This window comes from Pholis gunnellus (genome assembly GCF_910591455.1).
Source record: "Pholis gunnellus genome assembly, chromosome: 3".
Lineage (NCBI taxonomy): Eukaryota > Metazoa > Chordata > Actinopteri > Perciformes > Pholidae > Pholis > Pholis gunnellus.
Window position 1 is genome coordinate 14,377,046 of NC_136529.1, and position 22,554 is coordinate 14,399,599.

Below are 22,554 nucleotides of genomic sequence, written 5' to 3' on the forward strand. Positions count from 1 at the left end.
ATATATACACACGGCAACGTACCATGAATGAACACTACATTATGAACATTCAATGAGTGGAATGGTACATTTCTAAGCAATAACAAAAATCTGCTCTTCTAAGCCTGATTGGGCTAATTATACATATTTTAATGTACTACTACATTTACACTGCACTCAAGGATTATGTACTGTAATATGGACATGAGGTCTGTTGATGCAAATTAAACAAATAACATAAAACGCATAAAAAACGAAGAGTATGTACATATGATTAGATACATGCCGGTTAAATCTATACAGTATATTCACATACAATGGACTGGACCTATGACGACATTTCTTTTTGGTAACGGAGTTGGAAGACACAATGCTACTCAGGTTAGAGAGTCCTGGCTTTGGGGTTGGGTGGCTGATATGATGGAGCTGGAATGGGGCCGGGGGCGTCCTGGGCCGAGGGCACGGCAGGAAAGGCAAAGACTCCTGAAGGAAGTTGAAAGAGCAACCCAGGCCACTGGCTATTAGAGAGAGGCAAGGACAAGGCCCTGAATGGAGCAGGAGGGTGTAGCTGATAGCTGGGATGGGGCCGTCTGGAGGGGCTGGTAATCATTGTTGACCCTGGGCCGTCAGGCCATGACAGGGGAAGACTGCAGGCCTCTGAACCTGGAGCTGTCCATGATACCTGACAGGGTATTGAACAAAACAATAATGATTAACTGCATTTACACAATACCACACAAACAATAAAACCAATCGATACAATACAAATGAACTAAGAAATGAAATAAATAATATAATTTCGTAAAAAATTAAATAATAACTAAAATGTAAAAATGGGTTTTAAGAAGTGATTTAAAAGAGATTACTGATTGTGCGAGCCTTATCTCCTCAGGCAGGTCGTTTCAAAGCCGAGGGGCCCTGATGGCAAACGCACGGTCAGCTTTACTTTTCAGCCTTGACTTTGGAACAGCCAGACGGACCCCACCCGAGGATCTAAGGTTGCGAGCCTGCTCATAGGGGGGGGGTTTCTATGTATTTTGGGGCCAGACCCAAAAGATAAATGCATGAATGACTTTTTCCAGGTCAGGGTGAGAGAGGATTGGTTTGATTTTGGAGATGGTTGTAATTTGAAGGAAACAACACTGGACGACTTTTGTGATTTGTGGTTTGAAGCTTAAATCTGAATAAGATAGTACCCCTAAGTTTCTGGCAGTTGACTTTATGTTAACAGACAAGGGGCCAAGGGCACTTTCAATGGGACTGATAGGGTTGATATCATTAAGACTAGTCTAAAATAGCAGCTATGCTTCTTGGGTCATCAGGTCTCAAGGGAAGGTATATTTGTGTGTTGTCTGCGCAGCAATAAAAAAAAAACATTGTGAGATAGCACGCATAAATGGCACCCTACTTGCAATGAAATGTGCTATACAGATTTAGCAGTTTGGCACAAATGACTGTTGTGCACAAAGCCTTTTTCTCAGTGGGAAGCTAAACCTCTTTTAGCTATGTATTAGGAAGTCAAATACAATCAGCAATTATGACAGAATTACTGTACTGCAAATGACTGGATATTTCTGCTGACATCTGACACAGTATGCATTTTGAGTATTTTAGTCATTTGTGAAGTCTCAATTTATTGTATGGCAAATCTAAATGTTTTGTCAATGGCTATTGTTCTCCACTTCAGGCCTCATTATCTAAATACTGTGTTTATATGCACGACTTCCACTGAACCTCTTTAATAAACAAAATTCTAATAAAGGGTGTTTAAGATTTTAATCGTTTCTTATAACCGCAGGGCTGATGGAGCACAAAGTGGTACATCACTAGCATGAAACTCACATCTGAAGCACTCGCCAGGCGTCCACGTGTTCGAGGCACAACCTGATTCCAAAGCTGCCGCCCACTGATGCTCAGAGAGTTAGTGCGCGGCCTGTGGGTGACGATAAGAACCTCCTGGGCCCAGTCCTCCATCAGCCGCTGCAAGTCTTCAGGCAGGTTGTTTTCACTGGCGCTCATGGAGCCGGTGTACGTGCCTGTCTTGTTGTTGCTGTTATTGGCCTGAGCTTGGGCCAGTCCCATCACTGGCTGATGAGAAGGAGGCGTGGCACCTGTAGGCGGCTGCTGTGATTGATTGAAAGCCCCTGGCCCGGCTCCAGACCCTAGGGAGACACACATACCATGAGATCCTGTTTATTGAGCTGATTAGACTGATATAAACTAACATGAGGCTTTTAGTGAGACACTGTAGTTCTACATACTGTTGCCACGTTCTTTACCAAGACAAAGACGCTTCAGTGTTGACCCTATAAGACAAAAAAGATTTTAAACAAATGTTCATTGCCATTAATATTGTCCAATAACAGGATGCAGTGCAAAACAAAGCTGCTGAATACTGCCGCAAAACATATGACCAACTAAAACCAAACAAAGCATTTATTGGCAAAATCATGCAAGTGGTCGAGGTGAGAGCCATATCAAAGTGCAGTGTTGCAGTGATAGAGAGAGAGAGAGGTTAAAAAGAGATGAGAGATTAGAAATGGTATAGCATGTCGGGGTGCATGTGGCATGCCGACATCCATTGCCTAGTAATGCATGGTGGATAAGTAACACAAATATGTATGATATAAGGTGGATAAATACTACAAGCATCAGTAGAGACACTTGAAATGTGAGATAGGCCTCGTGCCCATAACCTTGATAATCCAAACCTCACGCTTCTGAAACAAGGTAATTGTCCAGTAAACGGAAACGAATGATTCTTGGTATAAATGATTCTTGTTTAAAAAAAACAACAAAAAAAACCATTTCAAACCAAATCTTTACTTTACTTTTACTTAAAGATCACACTTCAGGGGCTTGAATAAGCAATATACTTCTGTGCCAGCAAAAACACAAGATAAAGCCAGGCGATAAGGACGAGAATAAACTGAAGAAAACCCAGCGGTGTCGCAGAATATTTGGCAAAGACAGAAAAAAGATATCAGTGAGCTAAAAGGAGAGAAATAGATAATAACAATGGAAAACAAAAGAATGAAGCTATGCGGGAAGAGAAGAGATACAAACAGATAGACAAAGACACAGGCCCACTGAGAAATCTAGCTCGTGGCTTGCTACTGGATTTATAGGTCACTCTCTCAGATGTTTGAGGGTAATTAGACCAGCCTAAGAGGGGAGAAGAAACCACGGTAAGAAGAGCACACAGTGAAATACGCAACCTCATCAAATAAAACATTTGTTTATTAATTCTTTGATGAATCTACATGTTTACAGTCTAGTATTAGTGGAAAGACTTTTCGGCTAAGATGCTCTGATGTGTGTTGCTGGTGGTTACCTTGTCCAGGTGGAGCTTGTGTGCCGGTGCCGTCTCCATGTAGTCCAGCGTAAATATTATCAGAAGACAAAGATCCCTTGAGGGAACAGGGCTGCTGAGTCTGAACGGGCTCTGAGGTTGAGCTGGGAAGGTGGCCTGTGCATGAACGTGTCCTGTCGTGAGTGGGGATAGACCCTTTGGCTGGAGAGCCATTTAAACTCACTGTGGGCTCACCTGTACCCGTAGCAGCACCTAAACACACACACACACACAAGCCTTAGAATGGTATACTCATTGCTCCTGCTGTAAATATTCAGCCTGTAATAAAAGTTACTCACTGGATCTGCTGGAGTCACTAGATTTGGTTGTGACATTTCTAAATTGCTGAACCAGAGGGCTGAGAAGTTTGCCAGGCTTCAGTCTGTGCTTGCTGGACCTCTTTCTTCGACCGGCCTGTGGTGCAACGTGTGAAAGACCCAGGCCAGTAGGAGGGGCTTTGCCAAGCCGGCGATACAGCAGCTCCACTTCCCCCCGCTGATGGGCCTGCAGCTCAGAGATCTCCCTCAGATGTCTGAGGGGATGGAGGCAGGAATATACTGGTCACATTCAAGCTAAATGACAAAACATATTCATGAGAAGACACTTAATAAGGCCAAAAGCAAACCCCTGGCTACACATACTTCTCCCTGAGTCTCTGTAGTTCCCTCTTCGTGTCCGAGTCCTCCATCTCTGAGTCGTTATCGCTGCTGGCATAGGCCGAGCCGTGCACGCCTCCATGCCTACTTGGTGAGTCAGAGCTCTGCACACTGCTGCTGCGCCCAGAGCGACGGAGGAAGGCCACTGCTCTCTTCATGAGGTCACTTCCTCTGCGCTCAGAGCGAGTATGTTGAGACGGGGTGGCAGGAGCCAGCTTTGCCGGGCTGCTGTCAGCCCCGGAGTCTGAGGAGAGGAAACGAGCATGGACCGTGACATCCACGGCGACAGAGTTCGAGGTCAGGGCGCGAGGCAGGGTGGCCTGCTTGGCCATGGACGGAGGTGTGTCCAGGTAGAAATCAGGCGGGGCAGAGTAGCGGCTGCACCGTGTCCTCTGTGTAATGTCATCTTCAGTGCTGACCACAGAGAATCGACCAATTGTGGTGGATGCAGTCATGGCCTCAGCCTGGATGTGATCCTCACTGTATCCTGCAGGGTGTGCCGGTGAGGCAGCACTGCTCCAGCTCCTCTGCTTCACATCTCGTCTGTTGGCCACTTCAGGAGGAACAGAGATTATCTGCCAAAAGCAAAGAACAATCTGGGTATTCACAGGGCATCCTGGAATGCTTCTGTGACGTCAAATGCTGTTGAACTGATCTAAAAGACAATTCTACCTTTCCCTTGAATGTGAGGAAAACCTCTACCTTAAATCGGCCTCTTGTTCCAGAGCAGGAAGCAGAGTGAGGAACGTGTCTTCTTGACATGGAAGCTGCAAAAACGTCCACAACAATGAACACAGTGGCTCTGCAGTGATCAACAAACACTAAAACAAACAGTTGGATAGAAGTTAATGATACCAGTCTTGTTACATCGATTAGTGTGTGCTGTACATACCACACACAGCTGAGTCACTCAGTGTGCTCAAACTGTCCATTCTCTCTGGAATTTGAGGCTAATAGAGGTGACATGATGAGAGATTAACAAAACAGAGCCATTAGAGAACTACAATACAAACCATGTATCACTGTTCTGTTATATGAGTGTTAATATAGAGTATTTAGATGATGTCTAACTAAATATTTCTCATAAAATCTTTCTGCAGCTTGTGTAAAATAGGCAGTACAATTTTTCTTGAAATCCTTTATGCACCTATAATGTATTTCCATGTATACATATGGCTCACAGTATATTTAATCATATTTGAAATGTATCTCGCAATTTACTGGCATTAACTGGCAGACTACATTTGAAAACAAAGGGTGAAAACTTTTATAATTATATTTTCTAATACGTTCTTGAGAACATTTTTAAATAACTTGTTAAATATAGTATTGGAGTCGTCCTTCCCCACATGCAAATAGTTCATTTTAATATACTACATTATAGTTTTCGATGCCTAAATATGCTAAAATATTTTCATTCTACAAATCCAAAATTGATTGATAGGTCTGCTAACACATAGACTTAAACAATGACAACAAATAAAAATAAAGCTTTCCTTTCTTTCAATAAAATAAATTGAAATTAACATAATTCACAAAATCTAACTTACGTACACCCAAAACAATCGAATTACCAACAGTTGTTGTTCTGTAGCTCTCGGTCATATTACACAATCTCCCCCAGCAGAAAATAAATACTCAGTGGAACTTTGGTGAAATTATTTTGTCAACTGCTGTTTTTAAAATTAAGAGTTAAATCTGAATATTTAAGCCTGCAACTCCCACCGTATTTAAACATTGTTATATAGTTTAATAAATGACTGGTAATTGTACGTACCAGCTGTTCTCCCACTCTGTAGCGCCCCTCCCCCATCGGCCCTGGCGTGCTGTTTCCTGACCCTCCTGTGGCGCTCTCTGGACCAGGAGGGGACTGGATGTACTCGGTGCCGGAGCCCGGTGTCTCTGCAGTGCTGCCTGATGGATACATGGGAGCATATTCCTGGTAGAGCAAGTTCCTTAGTTTCTCATCCAAAGTTTTTATGGTGCTGTCCACAAAGCCCCCGCGGCCCAGACGTCCTTCGGCGTCTGACTCACCGGGCCCTGCGCCGTGCTGGGAGGGCGCTGGGCTCTGGGGTACTGAGGACACTTTGGTCCCCCCCACGCTGGAAAAAGGCTGGTGCAGCACCACAGGCTGCTGTGGGCGCTCGCTGCGAGCTGCAGAGGCATAAGAGACAGACAGTGGCTCTCTGGCTGAACCTGGCTCCTGTAGTGGAAGAGGAGTGAGAGGAGACCCCCCATGTAAACCGCTCACATCCAGAGACAGGGGCATGACCAGGGGGCAGCAGGGCACCTCGACAGCCATAGAAACAGGACACGTCAAGTCGGGCATCTGCTGAGCTGCATGGATCGGGGAGATGGAGCCCAGAGGGGATCCTCGTGATTCATCCACAGGTAACGACGTATGTGGGGACGACGGGGGCAAAGTTTGAGCTCTGGGTGGCTGGGCCTGATGAACACTGGGCTGCACCGAGCTGCTCGCAGGCTCCACCGATGTCACTGACTGAAGGGTCGGGGGAGCAGACACAGGGGGGGACAGGGTAGCTAAGAAGAGAGGGTCTGTGTTGGGCATTATCGGAGGGCTACAGAATCCATACACATCATAGTTGAAGCCACCACTGCCACCAGACATTGTGGAGGACGACCCCTCTTCTGCAGGAGGAGAAAAAATGAAGATGAGAAATTATGAAATATACCAACTTTTATTCAAACATTGCACACAGGAGCTGTCGGATCTATTTCATTCAGCTCCCATAGAGTGGTGCTATTGTTCCGTGAAGCTGTCAAATCGTGTGGTGAAACAACGTCACCTCTGGATGCAGACGGCCTTACAGTGCCACTGTCAGCAGGCTGGATGGTGGCTGAACTCCCAAGAGACTGTGTAGCTGTACCATCAGTTGGGGTTTCCTGGCTGGATGTGGCCGTCTCCTCAACGGGGCAGATAATGAACCATCTCTTTCCTGTATGAAGAACTGCAATCAAAGAGTTCAAACAATCACCACACATTTTCTTACAACTGAATGTGAAAAATGAGGCATGCCGATGAATACATTTTTGAAAGAGATAATCGTTTTACCATTCTGCTGATAGACAGGCTGAGGCGCTCCAGGCTGTTGACTCTGCAGAACAAGAGACAGGTGTGAGCTACGTCAATGTGCTGTATTGTAACATATATATACAGTATATACATACCCCTCTTACCTCTCCTAACAGCCCCTCAGAAATCTGGCCTTGCTCAGGACTACAACTCAAGGCGCAGGCCCTTTCACCCTCCATGTCTTCATTCAGCATGTCTTCAGCTTTGTCCACAAGGTCCTTCAGCTGGTCAATGAAGATCTCCTTCTCTAACAGTAGGATGAACCCATTCTCTACCTGTGGGCATACCGTTTCAAAGATCTTATTAAACAATGTCAAAAATAAAACAACTAAATGACGGAAAACTGTAAATGTTTCAACTAACCATGTAAGTGGCAATTTCCTCTGGAGCATCTCCATCCAGATCAAATTTAAATGTCACCATTTTGTGGTTGTGAGTCTCCAGCTGGCATTCGACCATTTTATCACCCGTGTTGCAAACCTGTGTGTGCAGGGGTTACACTTAACAATCAGACACATCTACATTTTAAGAAATGAAAAACAACTTTATGTCAAAGCCTTACATCATGACTCACATTGAGCATGCTCAGTTTGGGCTTGCTGGTCCTTTCTTGACGGGAGCGTGTGCGAGCAGACTTGCGGTGATGTTTCCTGGGTTTCCCGTCCCCCTTCCCTCCACTAGCCAAGCTGTCATAGCCGTCACTCGTTTCCTTACCAGATGCCACATCAGAGTTGAGACTATAAAAGGAAACGTTAACGCCATCACCCTGTGGTTTGTGACACGTTTTCATCACAGAAAGTGAGAACAGAATCTGTAAAGAGCTGAAAGACAGTGAAGAAGTTGACACCCACCTGTCATAAGCATAACTCGGTAAAGATCCGGGTTTGTCTTGAAGCACATCCTGAAGACAGAAAAATGGGCAGGAACAAAACAGTTAGAAAAACTTACAACGTTTATTTTATACAGAATGGATCATTGCAAGAATGTATAACACTAGTATTAATGTTAATGTGTGCTCTTAGCTTTTGTCCTTAAAGGGTTATTTTAGTCTCAAATGGAGAAGCTGGCTTAAAGATGGGATTGAGGCATTAAACTGATGTGAATGTAACTTGAGAGGCATCCTGTGGTTTGAACACGCTTTCTGAGCAACAATAAGACATCAGCCAGCAAATGTCATCTTTTAAGAGTATGCATCTGTGTATAGATCAAAATTACACTTGAAAATGTACAAACTTTGGCTTTATCCCTACCTCTACACCGGGCTCTTGTTGAAGGGTGCAAGAGGAAGATGTAGAATCAAAGTTTTGCTGAGTTGCGGCCTGAATGGCGCACTCATACACTGCTGTCTGGATGCCAGCAGGCTGCAGAAATGGGGCCTGGACTGAAGCTGCGACAGGAGCTGTGTCTGGCAGTGTGACAGGAATTGGGGCAGAGCCTAACTTTAAGATGGAGAGTTTGGGTTTACCAAGTGCATAAGATGTATCTGAGCTTGTAGATGATCCTTTTGGTGATTCAAAAATGAGACCCGATGCAAAGACCGGTGCTTGAACTGGAGCAGAGGCTATGGTTTGAACTGCTGTTGAAATTTGTATTGGGACTGAAGTTGGGGCATTAACAGCAGTCAAAGCTGGGGTTTGAGGCATGACTGCAGCTTTAGCTGACACAGGGAGCGGTGGTTGGTTTTGTGCTGGGACCAGAGCTGGAGTTTGTCCTGGGGCTTGAGTTTCATCGTGGGCTGTAGCTGAAATGGAGGCTGGAGCTGGAACTGTAGGAGCTACAGTTAAGTCTCGGTCTGCTGCAGGAGTTACCGAAGCCAAAAGGTGAAATTCTCCCAAATTACCCTGTGGTGTAATCATCTGTACCTGCAAAAAATAGCACATTTAGGGAATTGTTCATCAATTAATGGTACATTTTCACCTCTAAATCCCCAAACGCATGCCCTGCATTCATCATACCCACAATTAAGACACATTGTCACCTTAGTATGACAGACTTTCCATGACCCAACGATTACAGTGAGAACTGAGCCAAATATTCACCTGGACAGGCGGCTGAGCCAATTCCTGCTCAGGGTAGGGGGCGGGGTATGGGGTGGGTTGTACCTGGGAGAGATGTAAGGGATGGGTGGTATGGAAGCTACCAATGTTTGTCTGAGATGTGAGAGGGCCGCCCTGCTGCTGGGGCACTGCAGGGGCCATGGCAAGAGGTGGAATAGATTGGGCCACATTGGGCAGGTGTTGAGGTGTGGACAGAGGGGTCTGAGGGCTGCCGAGAGTAGGTATAAATGGCCGGGTAGTGTGAGGGGTCAGAGGGAGGGAGGGATAGTGGGGTGATGGTGAGTAGTGGGAGCTAGACATAAGAGGGCAACTGCTGCTGTAGGCACATGGCAGAGGAGCTGGGGGGAAGGAAGTGGGCCTGAGGCCCCCTATTTGAGCAACAGGATATGGTGAGGGAAACTGGGAAAGAAGGGAAAATGATATAAAATGAACAAAGACAACCAGTCAACATTCACACAGGCCCTTTATGTATGAGTCCTGTAACCTATACTAACATTTGTAGGATATTTCTCCCAAACTCGCTAACTTAGTTTAATCTTGTGTTTCTAACGCGTCCATTACTCCTTCCCCACTCCTGCCCCTTCAGATCAGCACACAGGTGCGTAGTGGTAGCTGACTTGTGGAAAACTGGTAGATATGTCAGGAGGATTCAGGTGAGATATAAGCTGGTCAGCAGATAACAGCTAAGGGAGGAAATCAAACATTTGTGTTCTACTTTGACTGGTGAGTAAGAATTTTGTGATGAAAATACAAAGTAACTCTGACAAGATGTTCTGGTCTGACAGCTCCACTTTATTAAAATGAGCTGCATGGCAGGTAGAGTTAATGCGAATGAATTATTCTGTGTGGTTTGCAGTGTATGTACTGTAGCCAGCTGCAGTTAAGTTATCAGAAATGATGGCTGTACCTGGGGCAGCACAGCAGCTGGTTGGAGATGGCACTACAGCGAGGAAAGACAAATGGGAAGGAAACACAAACTACATGAAAAGCTATTCACACACACACACACACATATATATATATATATATATACAGTATGTGATGAAGTATTTAAAAGGGGACATCAGATGCACTTTGTACCAACCTCACACACAGATACCCTACAAATAGTGCGCGTTCAGATAGCTGGTACCACTAAATTGCAATTGCACATTAATCTTATTTGCATGTAATAGTTTTTAACAGTTGACACTGAATGCCAATGATAGAATTAATAATTTGCCAAACAAGTATTAAGAACTATTAATAATTGACCCTGAGTGGGTTTCATAGGGTAACTTCCAAACGTTTGCCTCCTAATTCTATTTTTGGGGTCCCACTGTTGCCAGGGCCTCTTGCAGATAGCTGCATGCAGTACCTGCTCCTGGCTGGGTTGAGCAGTATGTTGAGGCTGTAGAGCGGGGTCTGCAGCTGGGAAGCTCTGTGCTGTCTGTCTACTCTGGTGCACAATAGGAGCTGGTGTAGCTGGAGCAGAAACTGTCTGTCAGAAACACATAAGAGAGATCACATGGTTTTTAGGTACAGTATGACACGGTCGTGTTTGTTTATTTACAAATTAAGCTCAAGGTTAAAATGTTCAGTGTATCAAAGCAGGGGTAGTCATACACACTAAAGTAGAGAGGGATGTTTTTTAGCAGTTGGAAAGGTTCAATAAGGCATGCTAAAATGGAAAAGCGTTGTTATAGTGTTACTCATCAGCCATACTGCCAAACACTGTGCTAGCGCATTATTACGTATGCTGCCACACTAAGACATAGACCTCATTTTGGATTAGGCAGGAGCAGAGACTGGCTGTTGGTTCCGGCTTTGCTACCGTCATGGAAAGGCGGGAGGATTGAAGTAGCTGGCGGAATCATTAAAGGGAACAGCAGACTGCTGCTACGGCAGGACTCAGCCTACATGCAGCCTCCTTCTCTAACCTACCAGTGGATCTGGTCTGCCTTCACTGTCATGTACTGATAACAGCCGATGCCTGTCCAGATTTAGGCTAGAGAAGAGTGGGACATCCAGCCTCTTGTCTATATGCTCAACCACTGCGGAGGTAGTGCCCCTGACCTCCCCATGGCTGTACTTTGGATCATTAGCAGACAGGGTGGGGGAACTGGTCCTGCGATTGACGATGTGATGGAGACAGTGGTCGAGAAGAGTGAGGTCTCCACATTCATACAAACTCCGTGGGAGCAAAACTTGTGAGTGTTGGGATAGATGTGAAGAAGAAGTCACCAGGGTTGGTTCACTGTTTGATGATGGGGGACAGGGTGAGGCCAAAAGAGAAGGTAGAGTGATTGCAGGAGACCTTGCCAGATGAGGAGATGTGGGTGAGCCTAGCTTAGAGACTGAAGTAAAATGGGAAGATGTGGAGACGGAGTGTATATGTGTGTGTCCCGGAGATGCGCCTTCCTTTGTCTTATCCCTCAAAAGGAGAAACATGCAAGCCTTGCAGTGGCGGTGGGGCTGTGGGCTGCGTGGCACCATCAGACGGAGCTCTGAGGGAGGTTGTAAATTCAGGAGAGGTGAATTGAAATGACTTGCTGAGTCATGCTGAGAGTGTTGATGTGGGGGCAATGGGGAAGATAATAATGATGGATTCTGGGCTGAGTTAGAGGATGGGAAGTCTGTGCCATGCGTTGAGTTCTCTGTGCTTTGTGTTGAAGCCAGATCCTGTGACGGACACAGACGGGGGCTTTTATTCATCGTCTTAGTGAGAGAGTGTTTCTTACACTGTAACATCTCAACCAGGGAGGCGCTGCCACGCCTAAAACACACTGTGCTCTCAGTGATGAACAGGTTGTCATGACATACAAAGGGATCACTGTAGTGACGCTGATCAGGTATCATTCCAAAAAAGAAAATAACAAATGTTATTTCAGAAAACAACTCAGAAAACAAATGAAGGATTTAAGAAAGTTGCCATGGAAATAAGAAATGCTGTCACTCACTGTTTGAGACTGATGAGGCCCCTGCTGCAGTTGTGCTGCAGGTTGATGATAGGCCCCAGGATGCAGCTGTTGGTAGCCTCCCTGGTGTAATTGAGTGGATGTTTGTGTGTAGTTTTCATGAGAGGCCTGTGCTGCGGGTTGCTGGTAGGTTCCCTGCTGCAGCTGAGGCTCAACCTGTGCAGGAGGACTGTAGATCTTCTGAGTTGTGGAAATGGGCTCTGGAAGCGACTGGTAGGGGCCATCTTGCTGTTTGTTGAGATCATCTAAATGCATGGTAGAGCTCACTCTGCTGTCAGCTGTAAAAACAAATATTATAATTCACAACGATCCTCTGCAGGAAGGACAGACACTGAGGAAGAACAGTAGAAGGAAGGACAGTGGAGAAGCATCTCATTCAAATTCAAATGCTGGGTGATGATGCCTCATTGATGACTAATAGGTGTTACTCAATCGCTGCAGTTAACTTTTCTTGTTTACAATCACAAATACCAATTTAACAGTTTTAAGTCATCGTCAGTTTTATTTCCTGTTGAGTGATGAGTGAGTTCTAACAGTAAAACTGAAGTTGTATGATATACGATACGTTCATGTGTTCTTCTAATTGCAGGTTCTCACATGTGGCAGATGTGGCGACTGGCACGGTGCAGATCAGGGTCTGCTGCTCCACCTCTTGGTCCACATAATCTTTCGTAGCTAATGTGGGTGCCTGTGGTACGACGGTACCGGGCACCTGCAGTAGGGCCGGCTGCGCCTTCTTCACAGCTGCTTCGCCATTTCCTGACGAGACGGTACGCTCCCTCCTCCATTTGATGAGAGCCACGCGGTCACGGATGGACTTCCCAACTATCTTCACATCACAGTCCAGGAAAAACCCCGAATCCACCTACAAGACACATGTAAGATACTCAATGCAGCTCAGAACACACCAGGTTTGTAATTCAACACCGCATATAATCAATCATGAAATCTTCATTTCATTCGACCCATGAACAACAAGAACTGCCTGTTCATGCCTTCTCATACGTTTGCATGGAAGAGCAAGGATCAGCTGATCAGTTGCTCTAGTTTCAATCAATACTGTTCATTCCTCAAGCGTTTGGTTACAGACATGATCACCAACCAACCCCCAGTTACAGTACACCTAATTAAAAGGGCCCAAGATTCTGTTCCAAAGTAAAGACTGCTGTATTACTAGACACTTCTATATACTGAAATGTGATAGAATGATACTGCATAGGTAATAATCCACAACCTCGTTGCATTTCCTCCATTACACCATTGTGTGTTATTGTGTTTATGCCACAGCCACTTATCCATGGCAAAACAAGAAATTGTGTTCAAATCACCATCCACTTTGTTTTTAGCCAGTTAAATCAATGGGAGTTGGGCCTGTTTTACCAATGAATTACCTGGTAATGTAGCAGAGAGCAGTATTGTTGCTATCGTTACCTGCAGCTTAACATACCTTATGTACTGAATTAGAGCTATTTTTGAAGTGTCAATGGACAGACACAGCACAGCCGTACAGAAGTGAGTATTTTCCCAGGCTTATGACCGAGTGGACAAATGAAGCATGTGGAACACAAGCAGAGACCAAACCAGTCTCTAAAAAGGGATCAATCCGTGGAACACCTGATTAGCCTGGTTTCAGACCTCTAATTGCTACCCACTAAGTAAAACATACTAATAATAAAGTATTGTCTGTGTATTAAATAAAATACAATTATTCTGTCAGTAACTTAAACAAACAGTTTACCATTTCTTGGGCAACAACCTCCGGGACTTCGTTTAACAAGTCAAAGGAAAACTCAATGGCACCAGTGTCCTTATACTTCCCCTTCAGCTTTTTAGTATCCTCAACCCACAGCTTCAGGGCAATGGAGGATTTTTTCCCATCATCTTCTTCATTGAGCTCCACCCTCACGCCTGTATCCTCTGCAAAGAAGGCATGATTCAGGAGGTCCTTGATGGAGTACCTGCAGGAAATACACAAACACCAGGTGCTGCCTTTGGTTAAAGGTCACAATGATAGTAACCTTACCCACACAGAAACATCAACTGTGTCAGAGCCAAATATTGGCATAGACGTCACACCGCAGAAACAGAAACAAAACAACAGTGTTGAGGTGAGGATCACCCGCTTACTACATACTGAATGCATCACGAGACCCGAGACACTGTCAAAGGTTTTGCTCCAATTACCTTTCTTCCTTTCTGTGGCAGATACATTCCCCGATTATTTCTTTAATTTCTGGGTCAATGACTTTGCTGTAGCTGGCAGGTTTCACCCCCTGCAACACAAACCAGTATTAACATGTATCAACTCACCAACTTACACACACAACACAGCAGAACTTAGCATGTGACTGCATACCAAAGAAAGTACATAAAAAATCAGTGTTTGCAGTGTTAAAACACATTCATTACAAAACACGTTTTTTCCCAGACATCTCAACTCCGGGAATTAAGAAGCTACTGCTGTATAAGAGGACTTTTGGGATGCTGGAACGACTTGTTGAGTAATTAATCAATCCGCATAGAACTGAATAAAATTATAATAATTGATTTATTGTAGGAGTGTTGGGGAAAATCGAAATGACTAATTATAAGGTGTGCTTACAAAGTCTGGTGTCCTTATGTGTCCTCGGTGTGTGAACTTCCTCTGACATTGAGCGCTACAGCTGTTTAGTCTATCCGAAAGAACACTCAGCACTGCTTGTAATGGTAAATAAAGTTGTAGACGGCGTCAATACTTCATGGCGTCTTCTGATTATGAAAGTAACCTTTGTACTAGAACGAATTGTTAAAGTGTCCCGATACTTAGAATATGCTGAATGAAGGCAATTCGTGTGTGTTATGCTTTCGTGACGTAGATAGCCTGAGACACTATTGTTTACTTGGTAGAAATATCCGAGGCTCAGAGTCAGACCTCTGAGCAGCCTTGATCCATGTATACTGTATGTGAATCAACTCTGTCTCCTTCTTGCAAGAATAAATGGCCTATTGTTTGATGATTTTTCCATCGGTCTCGAGTGAATTTTTCTAACAAATAACAAAACAACATTTGATGGTTAATTAAAGTGAGACTATGTAACCATTGAAATAAGAAATACCACATCCTTCTTCAAAATGAAAAGTTGAATGCGTAAAACGCACCCTTGCTCATTTTAATGCAGCTACAGCCTTACTTGCTCTGGTATGACTAGTAGCTTTGGTCGCTTATGTTAGCAAACATTTCTACATTTGTTTACTGACTTTATGACTCTTAAACACGAGATTCAAGACTTATTTTTACTTTGGTTAAATGTGGGGAGCCAGTGTCATAAGTTTTAACATTTTAAAGATTGCATAGTCAGTCATTGCATAGTCAATCTGTCTATTAAAAAATATTTGTATATATGTATTAATATATAAAATAATTGGTTGCAACCTCTGTACATGTCTCCGAGCCACAGACAACATCATTTAATAATTTGTTAGGAACAACAGACCCTGACTTGATATACGTAGTTGTAATAGCAATGAGTTTAACAGCTTTAAATGTGAACTCACACTGGTGACTTTGCGGTAGATCTGAGCAGCATTTTGACACTCAGAGTAGGGATATTCTGAGGTGGCCATCTCCAGCATGCACATCCCAAAGGCGTAGACATCCACAGCCTCATCATAGTGCTCCTCATACATCTCTGGGGCCATGAACTCTGGAGTGCCTAGAGAATTAAGGCAAGAGAAGGAGATCAATTAAAATGTCATATGCAGTTATCAGTGTGTCATCCTATTTCAGGAGGATCAATACCAGTGCCGAGGACTGAAAGCCAATACAGCCGCTTAATCGTGATTCCAAGAATTTAGTGATCACTCAAATGGCAGAGAACTGATCAAAAAGTAAAAAACACAAAGATGTTCTTTCCAACTTTAACGCAATAATATGATGTTACTCTTTGATTTAACAAAAAGTGTTTAATTATTTTTTAGCATTAAAACTGAGAAACTTTGACCAAACTAAGGTGGGCCTAAAGCGGAACCTTTGCTGATTTTCAGTGTAAAAATATAGGCTATTGGTAGGATTGTGTACCTAAATGGACCGATCTCGTCTTTGTTGCCTGTAACATTCAGTAAAATAAGATATAGGCTCGCTGTTTAATTAATGTGAGCTAATGTCGTTGAAATGGCTTTTGGAAAAACAGATTTTGAAACACATACATGTATCTTAATTTAAAGTTTAAAGTTTGAAGCAGCTATAATCAATATTTCTGTATGACCAATGGATAACCTACAGAAACCTACAACTACAGTGTTTGTGAAAGGGCTAACGCGTAGGGACAAACTCACGGAGAGATATTGATCAACATATATAGCATCAGTGTTGTTTTCTGGCCGCAGCAAGAAGCTGTTTTAGTGAAAAAGCCATAAAAACCCGAATGTACAATACCGGCTCAGCGGCAAACAGCAGACAGGCCGATAGTGACTATAGTTGATGAGACTATAGAGACAGATATTTCCCTCGGGAGTTGGTGGAGACCAAAAACAGAGGTTAAAGTAGAGAGAGTATTGATCTTACATTCATCATTCATCATTCAAATTAATGCTAATGTTACTCTATAGGAACAAGTTTTTCATATCAACTTAAAAGGTGATAATATGTCTGTTACATTCACCGCTTGTTTCCGCTGCAGAGTGCCCAAAAGTTTCTGCAGGTTTAAATAAATATTCAATAAAAGGACATTTTGCCAAATAGCTGATGACTAACCAATGACACTTTTAGCAAACGAGGCCCTCTTCAGTGTTGCCAGGCCCAGGTCTCCTATTTTGACAGAGCCTGTGGGACCAGTGATGAAGATGTTGTCACACTTGAGATCTCTGTGGATGATTGGAGGAGTCCTTGTGTGGAGGAAGTGGAGGCCTTTGAGAATCTGCCTGCACCAGCTCCTGAGAACTTTAGGCTTCATCACCTTAAAACGCTTCAGATACCTGTTAGGAGGAGAAAGATGTTCCTGTTGTCACCAAGTAGCTACATTCCATTCAAAATACATTGAATTTTGAATTGACATATCAAGGTACCCACTAGTCACTGTGTTGATCAAATGTTAAATATAAAAGCTGTTACAAATTAGTATTGCTTTCATTAAACACAGTCAAGGTCTACACTGTTCAGTCTCTACAGTCTAGTATTGAAGTTACTGTAATGGTACCATTCAGTTGGTATGAAACTTGATGCACATGATGTAGACAGACTAATGGTCATTACTATCAGGCGTTTTAAAAACGGACTAATACAAGCAGCAATAAAAGACTAATATTTGCTGTTGACGCTTAGTGAATATGCCAAGAGAATGATAGTAAATAGTGTCTTCATATTGACTCTCACGTTTTAAGTGTCCCTGAGGTCATCAGCTCTGTTACCAGAACGATGCACTTCTTCCCTTTAACCGATGATTCCCAGAAGTCATAAAATCGCACGATGTTGGGATGCTGGAGAGCCTTTAACATCTCTGCCTCCTCTTTGAACCTCTGTCTCTCAGCTTTGGATAGTTTCCGGTCCTGGGGAAAACCAAAACATTTTTTTTTTAAATGATAAATAATGTATTCCCAGTTCATCCACTCATTTTTTTCAGTATTCTGGAGCCTTATCAGAGAGGAAGCTCCAGTAGTGGTAAATGTGTCCACATCCAACAGGTTTAAGGGCTGGTGGAAGAGGAAGGAACTGAATCATCATCATTGTCAGTGTTTTTCTTAAATCAAGTGGTAATGGAAGATACAATCCACTCTCAACCTCCTTTAAAAGTCCGTTAGAACTACCTCATGTTTAGAGTGAACACAACCTTGTCATTTCAAGTCGGTAAACATGGGGGTCTGAACCATTTACTCTTTTTTCTTTACCACTAGTGTGTATATAACACACTGCACTAAATCCCCCCCCCCCCCCCCCCCCTATCTATGAATGGAATACTGACATTTACAGAAATATTTAAATCCTTAATTAATCTGACCGACACATCTGTCCTGACAGATAAACAAAAGATTAAATTGCATTTTAATCAGTAAATGTCAAATGTGCTGTTGGTAAAAAATGGAACAAAAACTAAATACCATTGAGACTTTATAACGGCAAGTTAGAGATGAAGTATTTTCCACCACAGAGCCTAAAACATCGAGAAAAATGTGTGCAATTCTTCAGAGTTTATCTTTGGGTATACAAGCCTGAGTGAATCATTGTATACTTGATCAATATTTTGGCCCCTGCCTTCCCTGAACTGTTGTATAAATAGTAAAACAGCTGACAGTGAACATCCTCTATACATTTCTGTTTCTTTCTAGTCAGCATGGCAGATACAACCCAGTGGCCTCAGCCACGACAAATACTGAATGACCTCTGGATTTTCTCTCCCTGTCTCAATATAACACATTTAATGGTGCCGATGAGGGTGCATTTTATGTTTTAAATGTCTGGGATGCACAATAATATGGTATTGGTTATTGATTGATAATGGGGAATCCGGTTTCATTCACAGCACACATTGACCTATGCAGTGTGCAGCCTAACGCATCTTAGATTACGAGCAGCATTGTGAAGGATGAACCTCCCCGCTTTAGCTCCCTTCACAATGGTCATTCTGATTCATAACAAATATATTACGGTTTGTCTTATCTCTCTTTTCATGTTTTCTATGTATTTAACACACAGATTATTAACGATTCTTTATAGAGGGAAGATCTGAGCAGGGTGTGGCACTTGCAACACATAATCTGCTTTACAGAGACTTCCTTTTGCACAATAAATACCGTGTAAATTGCTGACATTTGTATCTAATGGAGTGCGGAGTGGTGAAGACACAACACTGCAATGAATATAAATATAGAACTCCTGTTTTGCTGTGTATCAAATACTACAAGTCTTACTCGCTGTCCTTAGCTGAACCCTCTCTCTCTCTCTCTCTCTCTCTCTCTCTCTCTCTCTCTGTCTTGGTGCAGAGGGCTGCATCAGCAGGATTCACTCTCCAGACACATCTGTGTGGTAATAAAACAGGGGTATGAATCCCTGTTTGGTATTCATTATTAAGCCATTAATGTGCAACAGTGGGGCACAGATCTCAAAGTTGTAAAGTGTTTTGGCATTTTTCTAAATCCCGTTGCGTAGTTTGTTCATTTCCGGTTAACTACGTGCCCAGCAGATATTTGATCATCATTTCGTGGATGAATAAGTAACAAGACTAGCGGCCTGGTTTACTTGACACCAGGCAACTGCTATACTCTTCAAATCAGATTTATGAATCTTTCTATGAGGATCTATGTTTTCTGCTGTCTCACAGACAGTAAAGGCCCACTATTTAAGTTGCAGTGGCTTTTTGTGAGCGAGACACAGAAGCTCTGAAGGACAAGGCCTCGTCTCTATGGCAAACAAAATGGTTGAATCATCCCTCGATCTCCCCTAAGAACCTGCTCAGATGCAAATACGCGCTCACATAGACTGTACATAAAGACCTACTGTAGAGATCATCATGCATGATAAATACCTTTCCTGATACACTTTAAAAAAAAAGAGTACTCTTCCTCTTGAAACTCCCATTAATAATGTAGAAGTGTTTAAAAATACCACTTTCTCTCTCTCTTGACAAATATGGAGAAAGAAAACTTTGAGGCACAATGAAGGTAATGTTCTACATATAAACAATAGTGAGTAAGTACGACTCAATCCTGTGTTATTAAATGCAAGTTACAAAAGCAGAGAACCAAGTCTGAAATGCGGGATGTAACGAGGCGATTCATTACCTTGTGCACAATCAATTGTGGGCTCACTTTAACTCCTGCAATGATTGATTGAAAAGTCACATCTGAATGAGCCTCATTACATGTACTGTATATTATAGTGCATACGTCAACAAAACCGAGAACTTCAGTGGCATCCCTTGCCTCACTGGAATCTAGTGTTAGTGTTGTCGTTGCCAACAAGAGCTGTGAAATAAGCACAACGTAATAGTGATTTAACTCTATGTCTGAACCCGATTGAGTTGTGCTGTAATTTGTATTTCTTATTCCCTCGGGCGCGACAGGGTGAACCTGGATTCTGCAAGAGTAGGAAGACAAAAAAAAAGCATCTTCTCTGTTCGTTCTGAAGCTGCACTAAATCTAAAGAATCCTGCTGCAGGGCTGCGTCTCAACGTCACAAGCATTATTCTCATTATGATCATTTAAAGTAAACTGATATTTATTTGGTCCCTGCGAAATGTCTCCTATAGAAGTAGCAGCCAGCGCATTGACTAAAATAAAACTGCTATTGAAAGTTTGGGAACAAAATTATTTCAAGGAAACTAAACAGTACAATAAAAATGCCTTTCCAGGAAATCTGTCAAAACAACCAATTACCAAGGGAATTAAGAACTTTTCCTCACAGATCAGAAACTTTCAAAAGGACATGCACACTAGTTTTGTTTAAATATAAGCCTGCACAAGTGTCCACAGTATGTTCTGTTAAAAAAAACAGGTGACTGTGCCTGTTTTATAGAAGAATATTTTATAAAGGTAGTAATTCTCACAGCAGTATGATACTTCAATGACTGTTCTCTAATGTAATCTCCGGGCAGTTATTTGACAGACCGTAGCTTTGCACATTTTGAGACCTGAAAGAACTGCTGTCTAGAGGTCTACAGGCTAATCTGTATATCACATGGATAGCATTTAAACTGATCATTACATTACCTCATACACAGATTAGTGATACAGTAAGCTGTCGCTGCTATGAGACCATGTATTTATATTTGCCCCATGTTAAAATTCGGACTAATTGAAGTGTCCACAGTTCACCTGCTGACACTGTGCATCCGGGCTGAATACTGTTGAGCTAAAAGAACAGAATTACCTTTGATTCAATTCAATTATAATTCAACAAAGTATGCAGCTGAAAAGGAAAATAAAGAAATCTTTTTAACGTCTTTGGGCGACATGAAAATAAATGATGGAAACATTTGTGCTGAGAATTATGAGAGGGAGAGCTAGCGCAATGTGAGCGCTGACAAAAAGTCAAAAGCTACAGAAAGCTACTCTTCCTCCTCACTGAAACAACACTGAACGATACTTTTCCTCAGTTCCATAGTGAGAACAAACTTCAATAATGGCTCAATAACAAAAACATTATTGAAAACAGAATGGGGTAACCGAGTATCTCACCTGGGTGCTGCACAAGCATAACACTATACACACAATATGAGATTATAAAAACACTAGAACAGCACTGCTCTGTTGCTAAAAATCATTACATCAATAAGGAAGTATGTAACACAAATGCCTGTAATTACTGACTGGCACATCAATTTGACCCTGATCGTGCACTGGTACAGTCATTCAGTAACTGGAAACTAGAGGGGAAGAACAAAAGCAGGAAATACACATAATAACACCCTGAATGATCTGACAATTATCCATATTCAATATTAGATGTTGAGGCACCTGTAAGCAGGTGACGCCATTTAATAAGTGTAAAGTGCTTCATTCACAACCTGAGAGCCCCGGCCTGAGAATGTATTAGATATTATCTGGTACACCTATAGGTGGTTAGGATGAGAAACGTTATGTACATGTGTGACTGTTTCAACTTATTACCGTGTAATTATAACAGCCCTGTTTTCTGGGGAAACACATCCAGAAAGTATCCTATCCTGGGTGTTCCCTGGACCAAAATGTTGTTGACCTGTGCACAAGGACTGACTTTGTTTCTGTGTTTTTTTAAACCAACCAATTACACGCGGTTCTATAATCCCATAAGCCTATCATTGGCTGAGTGATGCTGGACTTGAATGATCAATGAACCCACCTGAAGTTCACACCATGCCACTTCGACCCAGGTGTCGGTGTCAAGACCCTTATAGACGGTCTTGAAAGACCCCCTCCCCAGCTCAATGTCAAACTTGAGGAAGCGGCCCCCAGGTGACGTGGACACAGCCTTCATCCCGGGCTCCTCTTCGTTCTCGTCACTTCCTGCTTTACCTGTGACATCCGAGGGCGCAACCTCTACCTTTGGCTCGGCCTTGCTCGTGTCCCCCTTCTTCTCGTCGGCGCTCACGCTCTCTGTGGCGCTGTCCTTCAGCCCCACCTGGCTCTCCGGGCTTGAAGTCTCCTGGAGGCCCAGGCGGGTTCCATGCAGAACCCGGGTACGACTCCGATCAACGATTGTCCGCAGGTCAATGAGGGGCACCGGGCTGCTGTTGACACACTCCGGCGTGTCCACTGGCTGCTGGCTGGTGTCTTCGGAGTCTGACACCCACAGACTCCGCCGAATGAACCTTTGTCGGACCAGCGCCCGGTAGTCTGTGGAGGGGTATGCGCTGGGGTCACTCGCCCCTCGCAGGGCTTCGATTTGGATGTTGACATTGTGGTCCGTCCCATTCTGATAAATATGCCCACGGGCATTTGCATTAATGTCCGAGTCTAAATTGGGTGCTGAATAATATGTGGATCCCAGTGGCGGATCCGCCGAATCCAT

General features: G+C 43.3%; 1 protein-coding gene across 1 annotated transcript; it reads right to left on the bottom strand.

Moving 5' to 3' along the window:
• Window positions 1–361: 361 nt before the first annotated feature.
• wnk2 (WNK lysine deficient protein kinase 2) lies at window positions 362–22,554 on the bottom strand (the record flags this gene model as incomplete). The annotated part of the gene is made up of 29 exons (XM_079186318.1): window positions 362–661; window positions 1,822–2,141; window positions 2,241–2,285; window positions 3,046–3,144; window positions 3,314–3,544; window positions 3,631–3,863; window positions 3,973–4,562; window positions 4,690–4,754; window positions 4,880–4,937; window positions 5,765–6,636; window positions 6,795–6,956; window positions 7,061–7,103; window positions 7,186–7,356; window positions 7,445–7,561; window positions 7,656–7,818; window positions 7,933–7,982; window positions 8,332–8,520; window positions 8,890–8,943; window positions 9,121–9,537; window positions 10,046–10,078; window positions 10,496–10,618; window positions 12,078–12,373; window positions 12,693–12,960; window positions 13,834–14,053; window positions 14,280–14,368; window positions 15,630–15,787; window positions 16,828–17,048; window positions 17,446–17,618; window positions 21,886–22,554. 29 exons carry the CDS (start codon window positions 22,552–22,554, stop codon window positions 362–364), a joined length of 6,429 nt encoding a protein of 2,142 aa, XP_079042444.1.